At 36.6% G+C, this 16,226-nt stretch overlaps 1 protein-coding gene across 1 annotated transcript in view; it reads right to left on the minus strand.

Moving 5' to 3' along the window:
* LOC134472806 (forkhead box protein J3-like) overlaps positions 1–16,226 on the minus strand; it is a 181,477-nt gene that overhangs the window by 21,771 nt on the left and 143,480 nt on the right. The window contains exon 6 of the mRNA XM_063235137.1: positions 6,050–6,151. Within this exon, the coding sequence (XP_063091207.1) occupies positions 6,050–6,151 (102 nt within the window). The remainder of the gene's footprint in view (positions 1–6,049; positions 6,152–16,226) is intronic.

Raw genomic sequence — 16,226 nt, forward strand, 5'->3', positions numbered from 1 at the left:
CTCCATCATGCATGTCATTTCTGGGTCAGTTTTGACTGCTTGTTTTCTCCACACTGAGATTTTTTTATGTCAAGTAAATTTTAATTAGGTACTAGACACTGTGATTTTTACTTTGTTCATGACGCATTTTGTATTCCCATAAATGTTGAGTTTCTCATTTGTTGATTATTGCTATTTTACGTAAGTATTTGCTACTTCACTGATTTTTTTTTTTTGGTACCAGGAATTAAACTTAGGATCACATGCTTGCCAGGCATGTGGTGTTCTGCTATATGCTCAGTGACTTCACTTACTAACTTTTGCCTTCCTTATAATTATGTTGTTGTTCTGCTTCTAGATGCTTACATTTTTACTATTCAACCTTTGTTTAGTCTTGTTGTATATATAATTAAGGCTATGATTTTAACTAGATCTCATAGGCCTTGATATGTCCTATTTGTATTTTTCATCAAAGTGTTCTATTTTCTACTATTTCTTCAATCTATGATTATTTAAAACTGTAACGCTTAACCTGCAAATTTTGGAGTACTTTCCTGGTACTTTATTACTGCTACCTTAATTCCACTGTAATGGAAAATAAAGTGTATCATGTCAGTCTTCTGAAAACTGATGAGATTCCCTTTAGGACCAAACATAGATCAATATATGGTTATGTAACTGTTCAATGTATACTTTTAAAAATATGTACTTTGGAGCTGGGTGTAGTGGTGCATGCCTGTAATCTCAGCACTCAGGAGGCCAAGGCAGGAGGATCACCTTGAGTTCGAGGCTATCCTGGGCTATATAATGAGTTCAATGCCAGCCTGAACTACATAGTAAGAGCCTGTCTCCAAAAACCAAACCAAACCGTGTTTTGGGGTGGGGTGCTGGGAATGAAGCTCAGAGGTGGAGTGCCTGCCTAGCGCACTCAAGGTCCTGGGTTCAATCTCCAGTATGTCAATAAAATATTACATTGTGCAACTGTTGGATGCAACATTATAATGTAAGTCAGGTGGATCAAATTTCCTTTTTGTGGTTCCAACCTCCACCTTTAATGGAAGTTTTGTTTGCTGTCTTAAATTTAGCCTACTTGTTCCAACAGTATACAGAGAGAAATGTCCAATTCTACCACTGTGCTACAGGATTTGTCCATTTCTTTTTTCAACCACATCACCTTTTGAGACTATGTAATTAGATACAAAACTTAGCATTAGACTTTGTTATCTGCTTTTCTTTCTTTCTGTTTTGTTTTGTTCTGGTCTGAGACAGGATTTCACTGTGCAGTTCAGGCTATCCGCAAACATAGCAAACCTCCTGCCTCAGCCTACCTTGAGTGCTGGGATTACAAATCTGGCTGTTATCTGCCTTTCTTAATAAAACATCTCTACTAATACGTCTACTCTTTGTTCGTTTTCTTCTCTCTTCTTGCTTACTTTTTAATTAGTCAAAGAGTCATCATTTTTCGATACCACTTGCATATTCTTTTACTACTTTTTAGGAGCCAAGAGCAGTGGTTCATGAGGTATGGAACCTTGATCAACAATTTACGAAAAATTTTAGAAGTTCTGGATGATATTACCTTCTTCCAAACAGCATTTAGTTTCCTTCTTGCTAGAATAAAATTCTGTATATTACTCTAAAAAGTTTAGACTCATCACTTTTTAAAAATCCATTTTATTTCAAAGCCAAAAAAATAGTATTTCAAAACATGTCAATCAGGGGGCAACAATGGCACATACACTGTGCACTGCTATCCCTAAATCATTCATCCAGAGCACAAGATTGAGTGTTCTGGGAATGCAATCTGCAGCAGCACAGAGAAAATGAGACAGATAAGAAAAAGGAGGAGGCCTTTAATGTGAGCACAGGAGAGCTTCACGGGGCAGGGGGTACAGAGGCTCTCAAATGAGAACAAGGAAGGGGCTGGGGAAGCAGTTTGGGAGGTGGGCACAGTGACATACAAACTGCTGATTTGAAGGAACATCTGCCTGTGTTAAAACAGGAGACAGAAAGATTTACTGGGGGCTGGAGATGGAGGCTTAGGGAGGCTTAGTGGAGGTTGGGACTGAAGAGAGCTTGGCACATGCACAAAAAAGGGAAAGGGAGGTTTATCTCTGGGTCCGGTACCAAGTTGGGAAGATGTCGCTAAATTGCAGGCTAGCAGACTATATCGAAGACATATGCACTCAATTGTCTGAACGTTACTAGCACAAATCTTTCTCTTCAATGACCTCAGAGAAATCAGTAGTATAACTATCTTAACTATCACTCACACACACACACACACACACACACACACACACACACACACACGTTTCTTTTGGTTTCTCACACTAATGAGACAACATTTACAACACGTGTGAGTCTGATTTATTTCACTTATGAGTATGGTCTCAAGTTACATCCATTTATCTATAAATGTCTCCAGTTTATCTCTCTTTGTGGCTGAATAGTACTCCACTGTATAAAAATACCACATCTTTCTTATCCATTCCTCAGTTGAAGAGCATTTAGGTTGCTTCAAAAACTATTACAAATAGTGCTGCTATGAACATGGGTACATACATATATATATATATATATATGTATTGCTGTAATATGATGCTTTTAATTTTTCTGGGAAGATATCCAAAAAGGTAATAGCTAGGTCAAATACAATCCAATTTTTTTGAGAAATCTCCACAATGATTTCCTCAGTGGTTGCACCAGTCTACACTCCTAGCAGAGAATTTCTTTCTCCCCACAGCCTCTCCAGCATTTGTTATCAGTTGATTTCTTGATAACAGCCATTCTTTCTTGGGTGAGGTAGAATTTCAGTGTCGTTTTAATTTGCATCTCTTGAATGACCAGTGATGTTGAACATTTTGTCATATATTTATTTGTTGTTTGTATTTCATCTTAGGAAAGTATACTTATCTTGTTGGGGCACATTTATAATATAAAAATACATTTATGAGATGGCAAACTTTTAGATATTTCATGATCAATTGGAGATCTTTGACCAAGTTTCTGTTTCTGCTTTTTCTGCTGAATTCAACTGACCTTGATGGTGTCTACAGCCCAGCTGCATATCTCAGATGAGAACTAAGTCAGAATAATTAAGGCACTCAGGGGTAATTGAAGGGCCCTTCCCCAGAATGTTTTCATATTATGGTAATGCCCTTATCTGTGCTCAGCCTGTAAGGACCCCTCCCCTTGTTCCTAGAACATTTCTATTGTTTTAGAACTAGCCTGCTTGTCTATATATGACTCAATGTATGTAACCAATTATATAAAGTTTTGCTACTTGCCTTGTATCTATTGAAAGAGTTTTGCCCCAGAATAAGTTACAAAATTGGCAGTGGGAGGCTGAATCAGAGGATGTTTACCTTGAGGTCACTTCCTCCTTCCCCTATTACAACTTCCTTTTTCTTTTTCCAGTGCCGGCAAAAACAGTTCCAATCAGCTCCTCACGCATCATCAATGACCGCACTAAGCACCACTCTGGTCAAAGGTTACATATGTTCCACACCCCATATTCCAGTCGAAGGTGACAGCCCAGCTGCCAAGGGTTGTGTGCTCTTTCCCATGTCAACTTAATAAACTTGTTCATTTTGTATTTTTGCTTCTCTATTGTGCCAGAATAGTCTAACACCTATCACTTTTAAATTCTGTATGAACTAAATTTTTCCTAAATTCAGGGCTGTTGCTTTTGAGGAATTACCCCCTCAATAGTCCACGGATGTGAAAATCTAACAGTCCTCTGGTGTGAACGTTAAATGCTGCCTTCTTATCTCTTCAGTGTAGAGTAAGTCTTCCTTTATGCTTGGCTTGGTATGACTTGGGAATTTTCCCATAACAATCTCAGATGCGGTCTTTATCTGGCAGGACTGATTTTTTTGAGTTCTTTATGTTCAACTGTAATCCTTTGTCTGAGGTACAGTTGGCAAATATTTTCTCACACATTGTGGGTTGTCTCCTCACTCTGTTGGTGTTTTTTGTTTTTTGGGTTTTTTTTGCTGTGCAAAAGCTTTTCAATAGGATGAGATCCCAGTTGATTCTTTGTGATAGTTCCTGTGTAGTCAGGGGTTTGTTCATAAAGTCTTTGCCTACACCAATGTCTTCAAGAGTTTTACCTACTCTATCTTCTAGAAGATGTAATGTTTCTGTTTTAATATTAAGATCTTTGGGGCTGGGGATTTAGCTCAGGGGCATAAGCACCTGCCTTGCAAGCAGGCGGTCGTGAGTTCAATCCCTGGTACCGATAAAAATGAAAAAGACAAAAAAAAAATATTAAGATCTTTGATCCATTCTGATTTTAGCTTAGTGAACATGGTGAAAGATACGGGTCCAATTTTAATCTTTGGTATGTGGAGAGGTTCATCAATTTTGGTTTGCTCAAACAGAATAAAGTATTTTTCAGGTAACAACTTGGAAACCTAGGGTACTTGTCATTATTCTCTTTGTTGAAGGTCTGAACTACAATTTTTATCTCCTTTGTTTGGTAAGACTGCTAAATTCTGGCTAGTGGAAAATGTACTTTGTGATTGAGGTCAAGCACTCAAAACTAGTAGTTAGTAAATGTCTAAAGTACATAGTACAAAAAGTTGAAGTCCCTTCTGAAATTCCTCAGGGCCTTGGCTCCTCAAGATCCAGTTGTCTTATAGCCCTAAACTCCAATGTTGTCTCTCTGACTGGAAGACTGCTGTACGCTGTTTTGTCTAATCTGTAAAATGTTCCCAGGAAAATTTGCAAAGCTTATCTCAATTTGTTTGCCTTTTCTCATGAGTCTTGGAGGGGGATTTTATAGACTTGAGGACTTGTTTGATGTTAGCTATTCCATTACATATGAAAGAAGCTAGAAAACTTGTGCTCCTTTGACACCATGTTACTTGGTCAGAAAATCCTAGCATGAGTTATACTGCAAAGAGCAGTATCCTAACCTATGTATTTCATTAGATATTGTTCCAGCTAGCTGGTCATCATTAGAGATGATTTCTAGGAGTACAGATTTCTTGCCACTATTCACAAGGGTGGAGAAACTAATTTGGCAGGACTGCACTGAAATCCTAGGATTACCATTACCCACCAACAAACAAAGATAAACAGCCCATTCTCCCAAAGTGATAGTGGCCTGATAATTCCATAGCCTGCCTTGTGGAAAAAAAGCATTACTCTATACATATTAGCTGCCGATTCTCTTTCTACATTGGTATCTGACTGTCACTAAACAAAAAGAGCCTTTGACTACTACATTAATCCAATAATTTATTTAACTGTGAGTTTGTAAGGTGTGCATAAGAAGAATAAAAGATAAAAACAATGCAACAGCACTAGTGAGAGCCAGAAAGGAGAGGTGAAGAAGAGAAGGTAAAAGCTAAAGGGAGAAGACACAAACAAGACTGAAAGAGAAGATGAGTAGGAGGATGAAAGGTATATGGCTTCAGGGGAAATATAGGGTTGCACATAAGAGGAAACCAACACATAAAACTTAATTTACGAAACTCTCAAACCTTTTCAGAGTTGTGAGATATGAGACTTAAGAAATGATAATGAAAAAACATTTGTATCTCTCTAGATATCTAATCATTGAACATAAAGTTTTGACTCATATCACAAGATACCTCAATTATCACACACTGCTTCTGGATGTGTTCTTAGACTTAAATATCATAAAAACAGGTTGACTATCACTTCAATGAACTCTACTAGGTTGTCCAAATTATTTGTTTTACTAGATTATTCTGGCTCCCTGAAATCTGACAATTTTTTTAACCATATATATGAAGGGGTAATCAAAGTTCTGAAATAAATTGATTCAATAAGATGCTGGCTCAGAAATTCTATCCATGTGAACAGGCATAGTCAAGATTTTAAATTAATACAGTTTCCCAGTAAACAGCTTCTAATTTCTCCTGAGAAACATTTTCTTCTAATTTGTACATACCTTAAAACATTACAGAATTAACGTAAATGGCCATGAATAAAGTAAACAAATTTGTATCATCTATATAGATCTCTGTCACTATAAAGGCAAATTAAATATATTACTCAAGGACATTTCAAAAATGTTAAATAATAATGAAATTACTTTGTTAGTCACAGTGTTGATTGCCAGAGTTGGAGAGGCACTTCCCGAAATAATACACTCCATTCCCAAAGAATCTGAATCTATGCTATATGGAGTTGAGGCCTAAAATACAAGAACAAAACAAATAATTATTAGCTTATTTATCTAAGATTTTAACACAGTTTCAAGGGATTTTATTAAGTTCTCTAACATCCAGTTTTGTCCATTGTTTCTGAAAATACATAGCTACTGAAATACCTTTATTTTAGGATGCTACTGATCTGATACCACAAAAGTCACTGGTATAGCTATTCCCTAACAACTCTTTTAATGTGTTACAGGCTAGGCTGGCAAAACCTGTCAACAAACATCTATAGGGGAGACAGCTAGTAGTCCTCTAATATTCATTCTTTTCTTCTCCCTTTTAGTAACAGAACCCTATACCATTCCCTATAGCTACAGACTACCTTTTCCAAACTCATTTGTTGTGGCCACGTGACTAAAGTTGGCTAATGAGATGTAACCAGGAACAATGTGTACAATATCTCTCCAACAATTTACAGTACTGGGGATTGATACACTAAATTACATCCCCAGTCTATCCTTTAAAAAAATTATTTGACACGGAGTCTTTCAATTACCCAGGATGAGCCTGAATTTGGGATCTTCTTGCCTTAGTCTCTCATCTCAGAGTGCTGGAACTATAGGCATGTACCACCATACTCAACTATGTTTGTAAATTTTGCAACATGTCTCTGAAAGGACTTGTCCTGAAATCTCATTCTCTCTTGTTGTGGGCTGGCACAGAGACACAGTGGTCATTATGCTTAACCATAAAACTTAAGTATTAATACTCTGGAAAATGCTGAATAAACAAGACTGGTAAGAATCTGAATGATCCTGAGCAGAATTTATCTCCTGATCCAATCTGTCAGCTCAGACTTTCACCCGAGAGAAAAAGAAATTCCTCTTGTTTAAGCCACTCAGTTACCATTTTTTATTATTCTTTTGTGTTTAAGAGAATATTGTGAACAATATTCTAAATACACACACACACACACACACACACACACACACACAGTTTTATATGTGCTGTTCGTAGAGATAACATAAGTGTCCAAAAAAAAAAAAAAAAAAAAAAAACCACTGAAGGCTAGAGGAGAGGAAGGGGATTTAAAAAATTAAGATATATTATGTACACATACCAACTCCTCAGAAGGAATGTGATTATTACCCACAAACATGTACTAATTTTAAAAAAGGGTGACTTTCTGCATTTATTATTTTGAATACCCTCTCCCCTTGCTCCCTTCCATGAGCACCCAGGAGTTAGCCTCAGTGATGAAGTCAAGAAAGGTAAAGATGAGTACCGAATGGCAAGGAGGTCAGTGCCATGCACATTTCTCTTTGGAAAACACTGGACCCACACTTGACACCAACTTAACACAGTTTTAAAAGGTAATACTTATGGCTTGGATATAGCTCAGTGCTAAAATACTTGCCTAGCATACACAAGGCCATGAGTTACATATCTGGCACTGTGAAATAAAAAAGAAAAAAGAAAACAAGAGCAAAAAACCCAAAGATACCAAAATAGCAAAAGAACAATTTAATTGAGACACATTGCAGAGGTCAATCTCTTATCACTAAATTCCTTAGTATGGATTCCTTTCATCAGGTAATCTAAACAACCTAAGGGTTGTTTAGAAGAAGGAAAACATAAGCACTGAGAATGAGATGAAAGAGAAAAGGGATCCAGAAAAGAAGTTGAAAGAACCATAAAAATAGTTCTGTCGGGGGCTGGGGATTTAGCTCAGTGGCATAAGTGCCTGCCTTGCAAGCAGGCAGTCGTGAGTTCGATCCCTGGTACCGAAAAAGACAAAAAAAAAAAAAAAAAAAAAAAGTTCTGTCTACGGTTTGATTTTAGTGCCAGCCAACTGAGCTATATGTGAGTTAATACAGAGGACTCCTTTGGAAAACTGTTCCTCTAACTCAACTTAGTCATCTCAGTCAGACTTCTGGGTCATTAATTCTTGCTCTTTACTGGTATGAAAAGGGAAACCTGTGCTATGATTTCATGCAAATCACTCAAACTTTTTGCTGGCTTCCTCCTATATAAAAAGAGGATTGTGCCACTGCCTTTAGACATTTAAGACCATTAATCAAGTAATTCATGTAAAACACTTAGCACTGAACCTGAAATACATAAGAAATCATAGATATTGTGCTAAACACTAGAATCTATCTGCCATTGATGCCAGAATATGCAAAGGAACACCCTGTACTAATTGATGAGAAAGGAAACACTTTTAATGATGCACTGAATTCCCTGAAGTCAGATTCAGTCAGTTATGATTCCTTAGTAAATTTTGAAAATCATGGATACTTTTATATTTCAATAGTCAGTAAAGGGCACTACCTCTACAAGCATAGATGTTCTTAATAGTAGATATTTTTATGCAGGTACATTGATTCTATATTATTAATAGGCAAGTACTTTGATTAGTAAAGCTAGTGGGTCTAGGCAAAATGATAAACTGTTATTACTACAACCATAAATTCAAATGGTAGACAAAGGTAGTATCAATGAACCTAATGTGGATAGTATCAGTCAGTCTGTGAAAGGTCCATTCTGGAGTTCTTATTCATTCAAGTTCCACTTGAAATAAGGCAGTGTAACACTGTTACAAACCAATCTTCTGCTATTAACAACTACAAACTATGGTAGCAGTGATAGTGGCTCAGCTACCTTAAGTTTCTAAAGAATAAATAAAACAGATATATTGTGGCAAAAAGTCAAAACTTGGGGAGATCAGCAACTGGATGAATTTCCTATTTCGCTGCAGCTCTGCCCCATGGTTGGATAGAAGCTGTGAGGTATGAAGACCTAAAACTATCTTTCTGTCAAGGTGAACAAGGGAAAGAGCTCAGGTTAAAATAACCACAACAGATAGAAAAGAGAATTCCATACTGGAAGAAAGTCAAAAGAGATTCCATAATTTTGTGTATTAAACACCAGAAAAGTTTTAGGCTGATTCCTAAAATACACAAGTACAAATTAGAAGAAAAAAGGATTTCAGTTCAAATTGGAGCCACTGCCTTGAGAAGACAAGAGGAAGAATTTACAGTTTGAGTCTAACGTAAGTCAATTCCAGCTAAAATAAAAATATCAATATTCTACAGAAGATTTTAACAGAATCTAGAGTATATAAAACATAACATCCACAACATCCAGAAACAATTCAACATTACTAACATAAGAAACAGGAAAATGGAGCTCATTTTTAAGAGAAAACCTAATCTACAAATGTCCATGCCAAAAGATGCTGGAATTATCAGATAAAGATTTTTTGGTTTTGTTTTTTTTTTTTTTTGTTTTTGTCTTTTGATTGGTACCAGGGATCGAACTCAGACTGCCTGCTTCCAAGGCAGGCATTTATGCCGCTGAGCTAAATCCCCAGCCCTTGTTTTTGTTTTTTAAGACAGGGTCTCACTATGCAGTTGAAACTAGATCCTCCTACCTCAGCCTATCCAGTGCTGGGATTATAAGTGTGCAACACGATGCCCAGCTGAGACAAAGATTTTAAAGTAGGTATTATAATTATGCTCAATGAAATAAATACTTGAATGAAAATTCAATGAAAGAAGATAGTGAAGAGATAACAAAATCAAAAATTTAAAATGAAAAGTACATCTTCTGGAAAAAAAATCCGTGGGTGGGCTTTATTTTAAAATTAGAATAAAAAGAGTTGAAAGACTTGATAAACTAAAAGATCAATAAGACCAAGTATGTAATCTGATGAAAAAAACGCAGAAAAGGAGGAATGAAAAAGACAGGAGAAAAGAACAAAGTCTCACAAAGCTGTAGACAATCTCCAAAGGTCTGATGAGCACCTATGATTTCCAAAAGAGAAAAAGATAAATACATGGAAGAAATGATGATTAATAATTTTAGAAATTTAATAGAAGATGAATGTGTAAATCTAAAAAGTTCACTGAACCACAATAACAATAAAATCAAAGACAAATCACACTGGGATGTATTCTAACTGACTGGAAAGTAAAGACAAAAGCCAATCAGAGAAAAACAGTGTTATCATATGCAGAGAAACATCAACTGGGCGATGACCACAGAGTTCTCATCACAAATGGTGCAAGTCATTAAGATAAGTGAACAGCTTAAAAAACGCTAACAGCAAAAGTAAGTCAACCCTACTGTACATCTAATGAAAACATTCTCAAGAAAGAAAAATATCAATTAAAAAGAAAAGAAAAAAATCAAAATAAGGACAGTTTCAAGGAAATGAAAACATTTATCTAGCCTTTTGAGGCAGTGTCTTGTTGATCGTTAGCTCAGTACGTAGTCCATGCTAACCTTCAACTGGCGACAATCCTTCTGCTTCAGCCTCCCAAGTGCTGAGACTACAGAGTGGACCACCACAGCTAGTCAAACTGAATTTAGTGGCAAATAGAGCTGCACTATAAGAAAGTTATTTAGGTCAAAAGTAAATACAACAGAGGTAAAACTTGAGAAAGAGAGATATCCAGGTAAATATCAAATATTACCTCCTTAAATTTTAAAAATTACCTATTACTAAGGCAAAAGTTTTTATAATGTATGCAGATGTACTTCATATTACGACTGTGGGGAATAGTGAAGGCAAATGCAAAGAGAAGCTAAATAACTGGACAATTTCTATGAAGTGGCAGAATATTAACTGAGTATATGGCAAAAAGTTAGGAAAGCACTATATATTAAAATCCATTTGCCAGCATGGTGGGGCATGCCTATAATCCCAGCAGCCTGAAGGCTGAGGTAGGAGTATCATTACCATAAATTCAAGGCCAGCCTAGATTACAGTGTCTTTAAAAAAATAACCTTTGGGCTGGGGATATAGCTCAGCCGCACAATGCCTCTCTGGCAAGCATGAGGTCTTAAGTATGAACTCTCAAACCCCTCCCCCCAAAAAAACCTTCAGTGTTCATATTGTTTGATAAAGCTTGCATGCCTATAATCTCATAATCTAAGCAACTCTTCTGAAGGTAACAATAATAAAACAACCATTGTTAAATTCCTATCATCCTCTCTTGAAATCCTGTATCACTATTGTTTTGCGGTTTTCTTTTGTTGTATGTTTGTTTGTTTTGGGTTTTTTTTTTTGTTTTGTTTTTTTCCTCTTTAACATTAAAAACACCTTAAATAAACAGGTACAGCTAAAAAGTTAACACATTAAATGGAATACTAAAATACACTGAAATAACCTAAAAGAAGATAAGAAAGAGAAGACATGAATTAAAACATAAGTCAAAGAGAAAACAATGTAAACCTGTAATAGTACCAATTACATTAAATGTTAACGTAAATGCTTCAATGAAAAAAAAAAACTATCACCAGAAAAGACGAAAAGAACAAGACACAAGGTTGAGGGCATAACAAGCCTGTGACCCCAGCATGTGGGAAGCTGAGGCAGGATGCTTGCTGTAGGTTCAAGGTCAGTCTGAGCTGCATAATGAGACCCTGTCTCAAAAACACAAACAAAAGAGGGGAGCTAAAGATGGTGGATTAGTAAGCAGCAAAATACAGAGCCTCCCTTAGAAAAACAGCTCAGATGCTAGAATAAAACATCCTGGAGAAGACCAGACGGAGGGAGATGGATCCTCTTGACCCAGGAAGAAACTAAAGGGAAAGGAACAGGTCAAACTCGTGGTGGCGCTGCTACCGTCAGAGCCATTCAGATTCCCGGTCACACACCTAAGCTGCAGTTGTGATGAGTTGGGGGTCGGTGAGCCCAACAGAGAACAGAGCCGACATGGAGACCTGCACTAACCTGTGGTGACTGCTCAGAATTTGACCCTCTATGGGAAAGGGGCTACCAACTGGACGACTTATAGGAATCAGGCAGGATGGGCCTGGACAAGGAACAGCAGTGACTTCAGTTGATTGCTCCCTGCCCAGAGCAAATTGGTGGGATCTGCCAGAGCTGGGCCTCGCCCCTGGCCAGGACCCAAAAGCCAGAGATTAAACTGTCCCCAAAGTTGTCCCGAACCAGTTTTGCCTGCGTGGTACACACTAACGTGGTGAAGGCTCCTCTTGATTGACTGGCTCAGAGGGGACAGGCTCCTGCTTGCACCTCAGTGACCAACAGCAAACTGGAGAGGGCAGAAATCCCTAGCTAGCAGCTTCAGAAGAACCACAACCAACAAGGAAAGGGGCTTGGACCTCCACCATACACCTGTATGGAAGAAACCAGAAACACAACAAGAGAAAGAAGTAAGAAAAAGCCTCCAGCCCCAATCCTGGGAATATTGGTCCAGGAGAGGTAAATTCAGAAGAGATTGAGGGCAGCAAACATGCAATATCGGACATGGCATCAGCTGACATAAAGAGATATCTTCGTGACATTATAGACAAGCTCAAAACTGAAATATTAATACAAGTAAAGCAAGATATAAGAAGATTAATAAAAGAAATGCTAAGCACCGCTCAAGATTTAGCTCAGCAGCAGAAGCGCCTGTCTTGCAAGCAGGCAGTCATGAGTTCAATCCTCGGTACCGATAAAAAGGAAAAAGACAAAAAAAAAACCCCAGAAGAATGGAGCAACACAAAAAATGAGAAATGTTCGGTGAAGAATATAAAGAAAACCTAAAATACCTGAAACAGATTCCAAAGAGATTACCAGGAAATTAAAAATTTAATTGAAAGCTAAAAAAATTGCCTGAAAGAAACTAGAGATAGATTAACAAAACTTGAAGACAGGTTTGCAATGTATGATCGTGAGAGGAAAGACCTCTTAAAAATACCAAAGGAACAAGCAGTAACAACACAAAGGCTAGAAGACGACAAGAGGATCTATAACTTAAGAATAAAAAATGGGAGTGAAGAAGCAGGGGTAAACACAAAGGAAATACAAAGGCTAGTCACAGAAATAATTAAGGAAAACTTCCCAAACATAGGAAAAGGAAATTATATTCAGATGTATGAGGCTATAGAACTCCAGCCACCTACAACCAAAACAGAGCTATACCCATACATATAATAAATAAGATTCCAGAAATTCATCACAAGAACAGAATATTAAAAGCTGTCAGAGAAAAGAAACAGATCACCTAGGAAAACCCATCAAAATCACAACAGACTTCTTGACACAAACCATCAAATCAAGAAGAGCTTGAAGTGAAGTATTCCAAGCTGTAAAAGAAAATAACCTCCAACCCATATTGATATACCCTGCAAAACTGTCTCTCAAAATTAATGGAGAAATAAGATGCTTCCATGACAGAGAGCAACTGGGGTAACTCCTGACCACCAATCCAACCCTACAAAAAACACCGAAGGACATTCTAGAGAGAGAGAGAGGGAAAAAAAAAAAAAAAAAAAAAAACCAGGATTTCAGGAACAGTGGCAGAGAGGATCTCAATGAATGGGTTAGACAGTGGAATGAAGGAGAAAAGTAGACAACCAATGACAGAAAAATAGCATAGCAGAAATGAGGCAGAGAAGGTTGGCTATTCTCTAACATAGATGGCCTTGATATATTAATAAAAAGAAACACAGGCAGAGTAGATCATCGAGATGCTCTTTATAGTAAATATAATTAACCTAAAAGAGGGCTTATGGACTGAAAGTCAAATATGAGAAAACAATCCTCTATGTGATAGGGAACCAGAGAGAAATAGAAGCAACTCATCCAGCACCTGCACATAGGTTGGAAAGACATAATACTTTTGTGTAGTAAAGAACTACTCAGCTATAAGGAAGGAAAACCTTGAGGCTTTTGTAGGTAAAGGAATATAACTTGAGGTCAAACCCAGGAGTGAGAAGGTTCGGAACCACTTAGGTAAATAGCACGTTGCCCTCCCAATCTAAAAAACAGAGGGAGTTGGTGGGACCCAAAATGTGCAGTGCACCCTGTGGGAATGAAAGAGGAAGAATTGTCTAAAAAATGAAGGCAGAGGATATTGTTAATAGTGTATCAGGATTTAAAATCCACGTTATTCTCAAACTCTGTTTAGATGGATTATATTCTGTTCCAGTTTGTCTACTTGTACTAGAATTAAGGGCACAGACAGCTCTCCCCAAAATACTAGGATATCTTACGTTAATCATCCTTAATTTCCTAATAACTTAATCTGAAGCCCTGTATAACTTACACTGTCTTCTTATGACTGATCCTATATGAATCTGGTTTGTTAGATCACTGTTTTGTCTTGACTGATTTTTATTCGAATCTGTTATGATTGATAGTATCAAGTCTGAGAGTATAGGCAACTACACTGAAGATGACAAGATTCACTAGGATACCCACTCTGGTTTGACTATTACCTGCTTTTAAAGTCTTATGATGTCTCCAATGTTTTCTTTTTATTAATACTGTTATGTACTGCTATGTTCAATTATACTATGCCTGATGATATAGAAAATTCTATTGAAGTTAACAAAATATATTATAGTAACCATTGTAGATCACCTTGTACTGTTTTATATGACTTTTTTGTTTCATGTTTTTCTAGAATTTGTTTTGTTTTTCCTTGCTTTGTTTTGTTTTTTCCCTCTAATACAGAAAGGATAGATATACATGTAAAGACTCATGCATGCATAGAACTTTTAAACAGTTTATGAGAACTGATTATATAATGCATGATGAAATGAACAACTACTTTGAAGAAAAAGAGACATTACAGTACCTGAGTGCTGATTCCATAGTGCCATGATGTGAAATCCAGCAATACTATTATTCTTTGTTCAGAGTGATTTTAGCCTGTTTTATTTTGTTTAATTTCAACATACATGAAGGCAGCTATTTTGAAGAGAATGAGTGACACAGACATTGTTGACTTCCTTATTGTCTGGTTTTGAAGACCTAAAATGCCTTCATCATCCTGTTCGGATCAATTTTATACTATGTTGTTTTGTATGAATTCACTGTATGTGAAGATATAGACAACTATTTGGAAGAAAACAAGAGACAATATGAAAGAGTGAAGATTCTGGTTGTCTTTTTTTGAAATCTATGTCTCTTATATTGCTTTCTTATGTTTTGTTTTGTTTAATTTTACCCTCTTTAAAATAAAATTAGAAACAAAACGAAGCAAAAAAAATAAAAATAGAGCAAGACTCAGCTGACTGTGGCCTACAAGCACAATTTCAACTATAGAGTATAGCTAGAAGGAGAAAGCTTGGAAAGGAAACTGTCTCTGATTTCAGATGACATAATTATTTACCTAGACCAGTGGTGGGAAACTTATAGCACACATACTGCAGCAAGCTATTTCTATCATTAAAGTTTTAAAAGGTTCACCACCACTGTCCTACACTATCCAGGCCATCTGCAAACTATTACATTTAAGATTATAGGATATGATATTAATGTGCAAAATTAGTTAAATTATTATACATTGGGGCAAGCAACTGAAAAATGTGTTTTAATCTATAATAATGTCAAAGATGAAAATGTTAACAATTATATCTTCCAGGCATGATGGTGCAAACCTGTAATTCCAGCATTTATGAGGCTGACACAAAAAGACTGCTGTGGGTTCAAGGTCAGCCTGGGTTACATGATTTCTTGTCTCAAGAAAAAATAATCTAATTGGAAACAAGTAAGTCTTCTACACTGAAAACTAAAAATCAGTCCCAAAGAAAATTAAGCAAGCAAGAATGAATGGCGAAATAACATTTTCATGAATTTGAAGAAATATTAAGATGTTTATTTCCCCCAGATCAGTGGTAGCCTAAGAAATGGCATGGAAGACACTTTTGGAGAGTTACGTTAAATGTTCATTTGGCACTGGTGATCATTTCACAGTTTCACAGATGTCAAAATTCCTCGGCTTGTAGATTTAAATACATTGTTACTTGTATACATACTTTTATAATGTTATAAAAAACCAAAACACTTTTTAATCAAAATAAGGCCTCACAAAACTTTTCTTATTTACATCTTTAACTGGATAGGATTTCTTCATTTCTCAAAATCCCTAGGAAATTCTATTTACGTACATAAACTGGAGGTAATATGCAATGTCACTGACATACTGTACACTTGGATATACTTATGTGCAGAAATATTTATTCAGTTCATAACTAAAAGTACTACTGCATACATTTCTCTGCTTACCTATATCGCAGCCCTCAAAAGCCTGACGATTACTACAAATTTGAAGGAAGCCTGGGCTACATAGTAAGTTCAAGGCCATC

The sequence above is a fragment of the Cavia porcellus genome, unplaced genomic scaffold, assembly GCF_034190915.1.
Source record: "Cavia porcellus strain 051 isolate PalLab524CR breed Dunkin Hartley unplaced genomic scaffold, mCavPor4.1 scaffold_25, whole genome shotgun sequence".
NCBI lineage: Eukaryota > Metazoa > Chordata > Mammalia > Rodentia > Caviidae > Cavia > Cavia porcellus.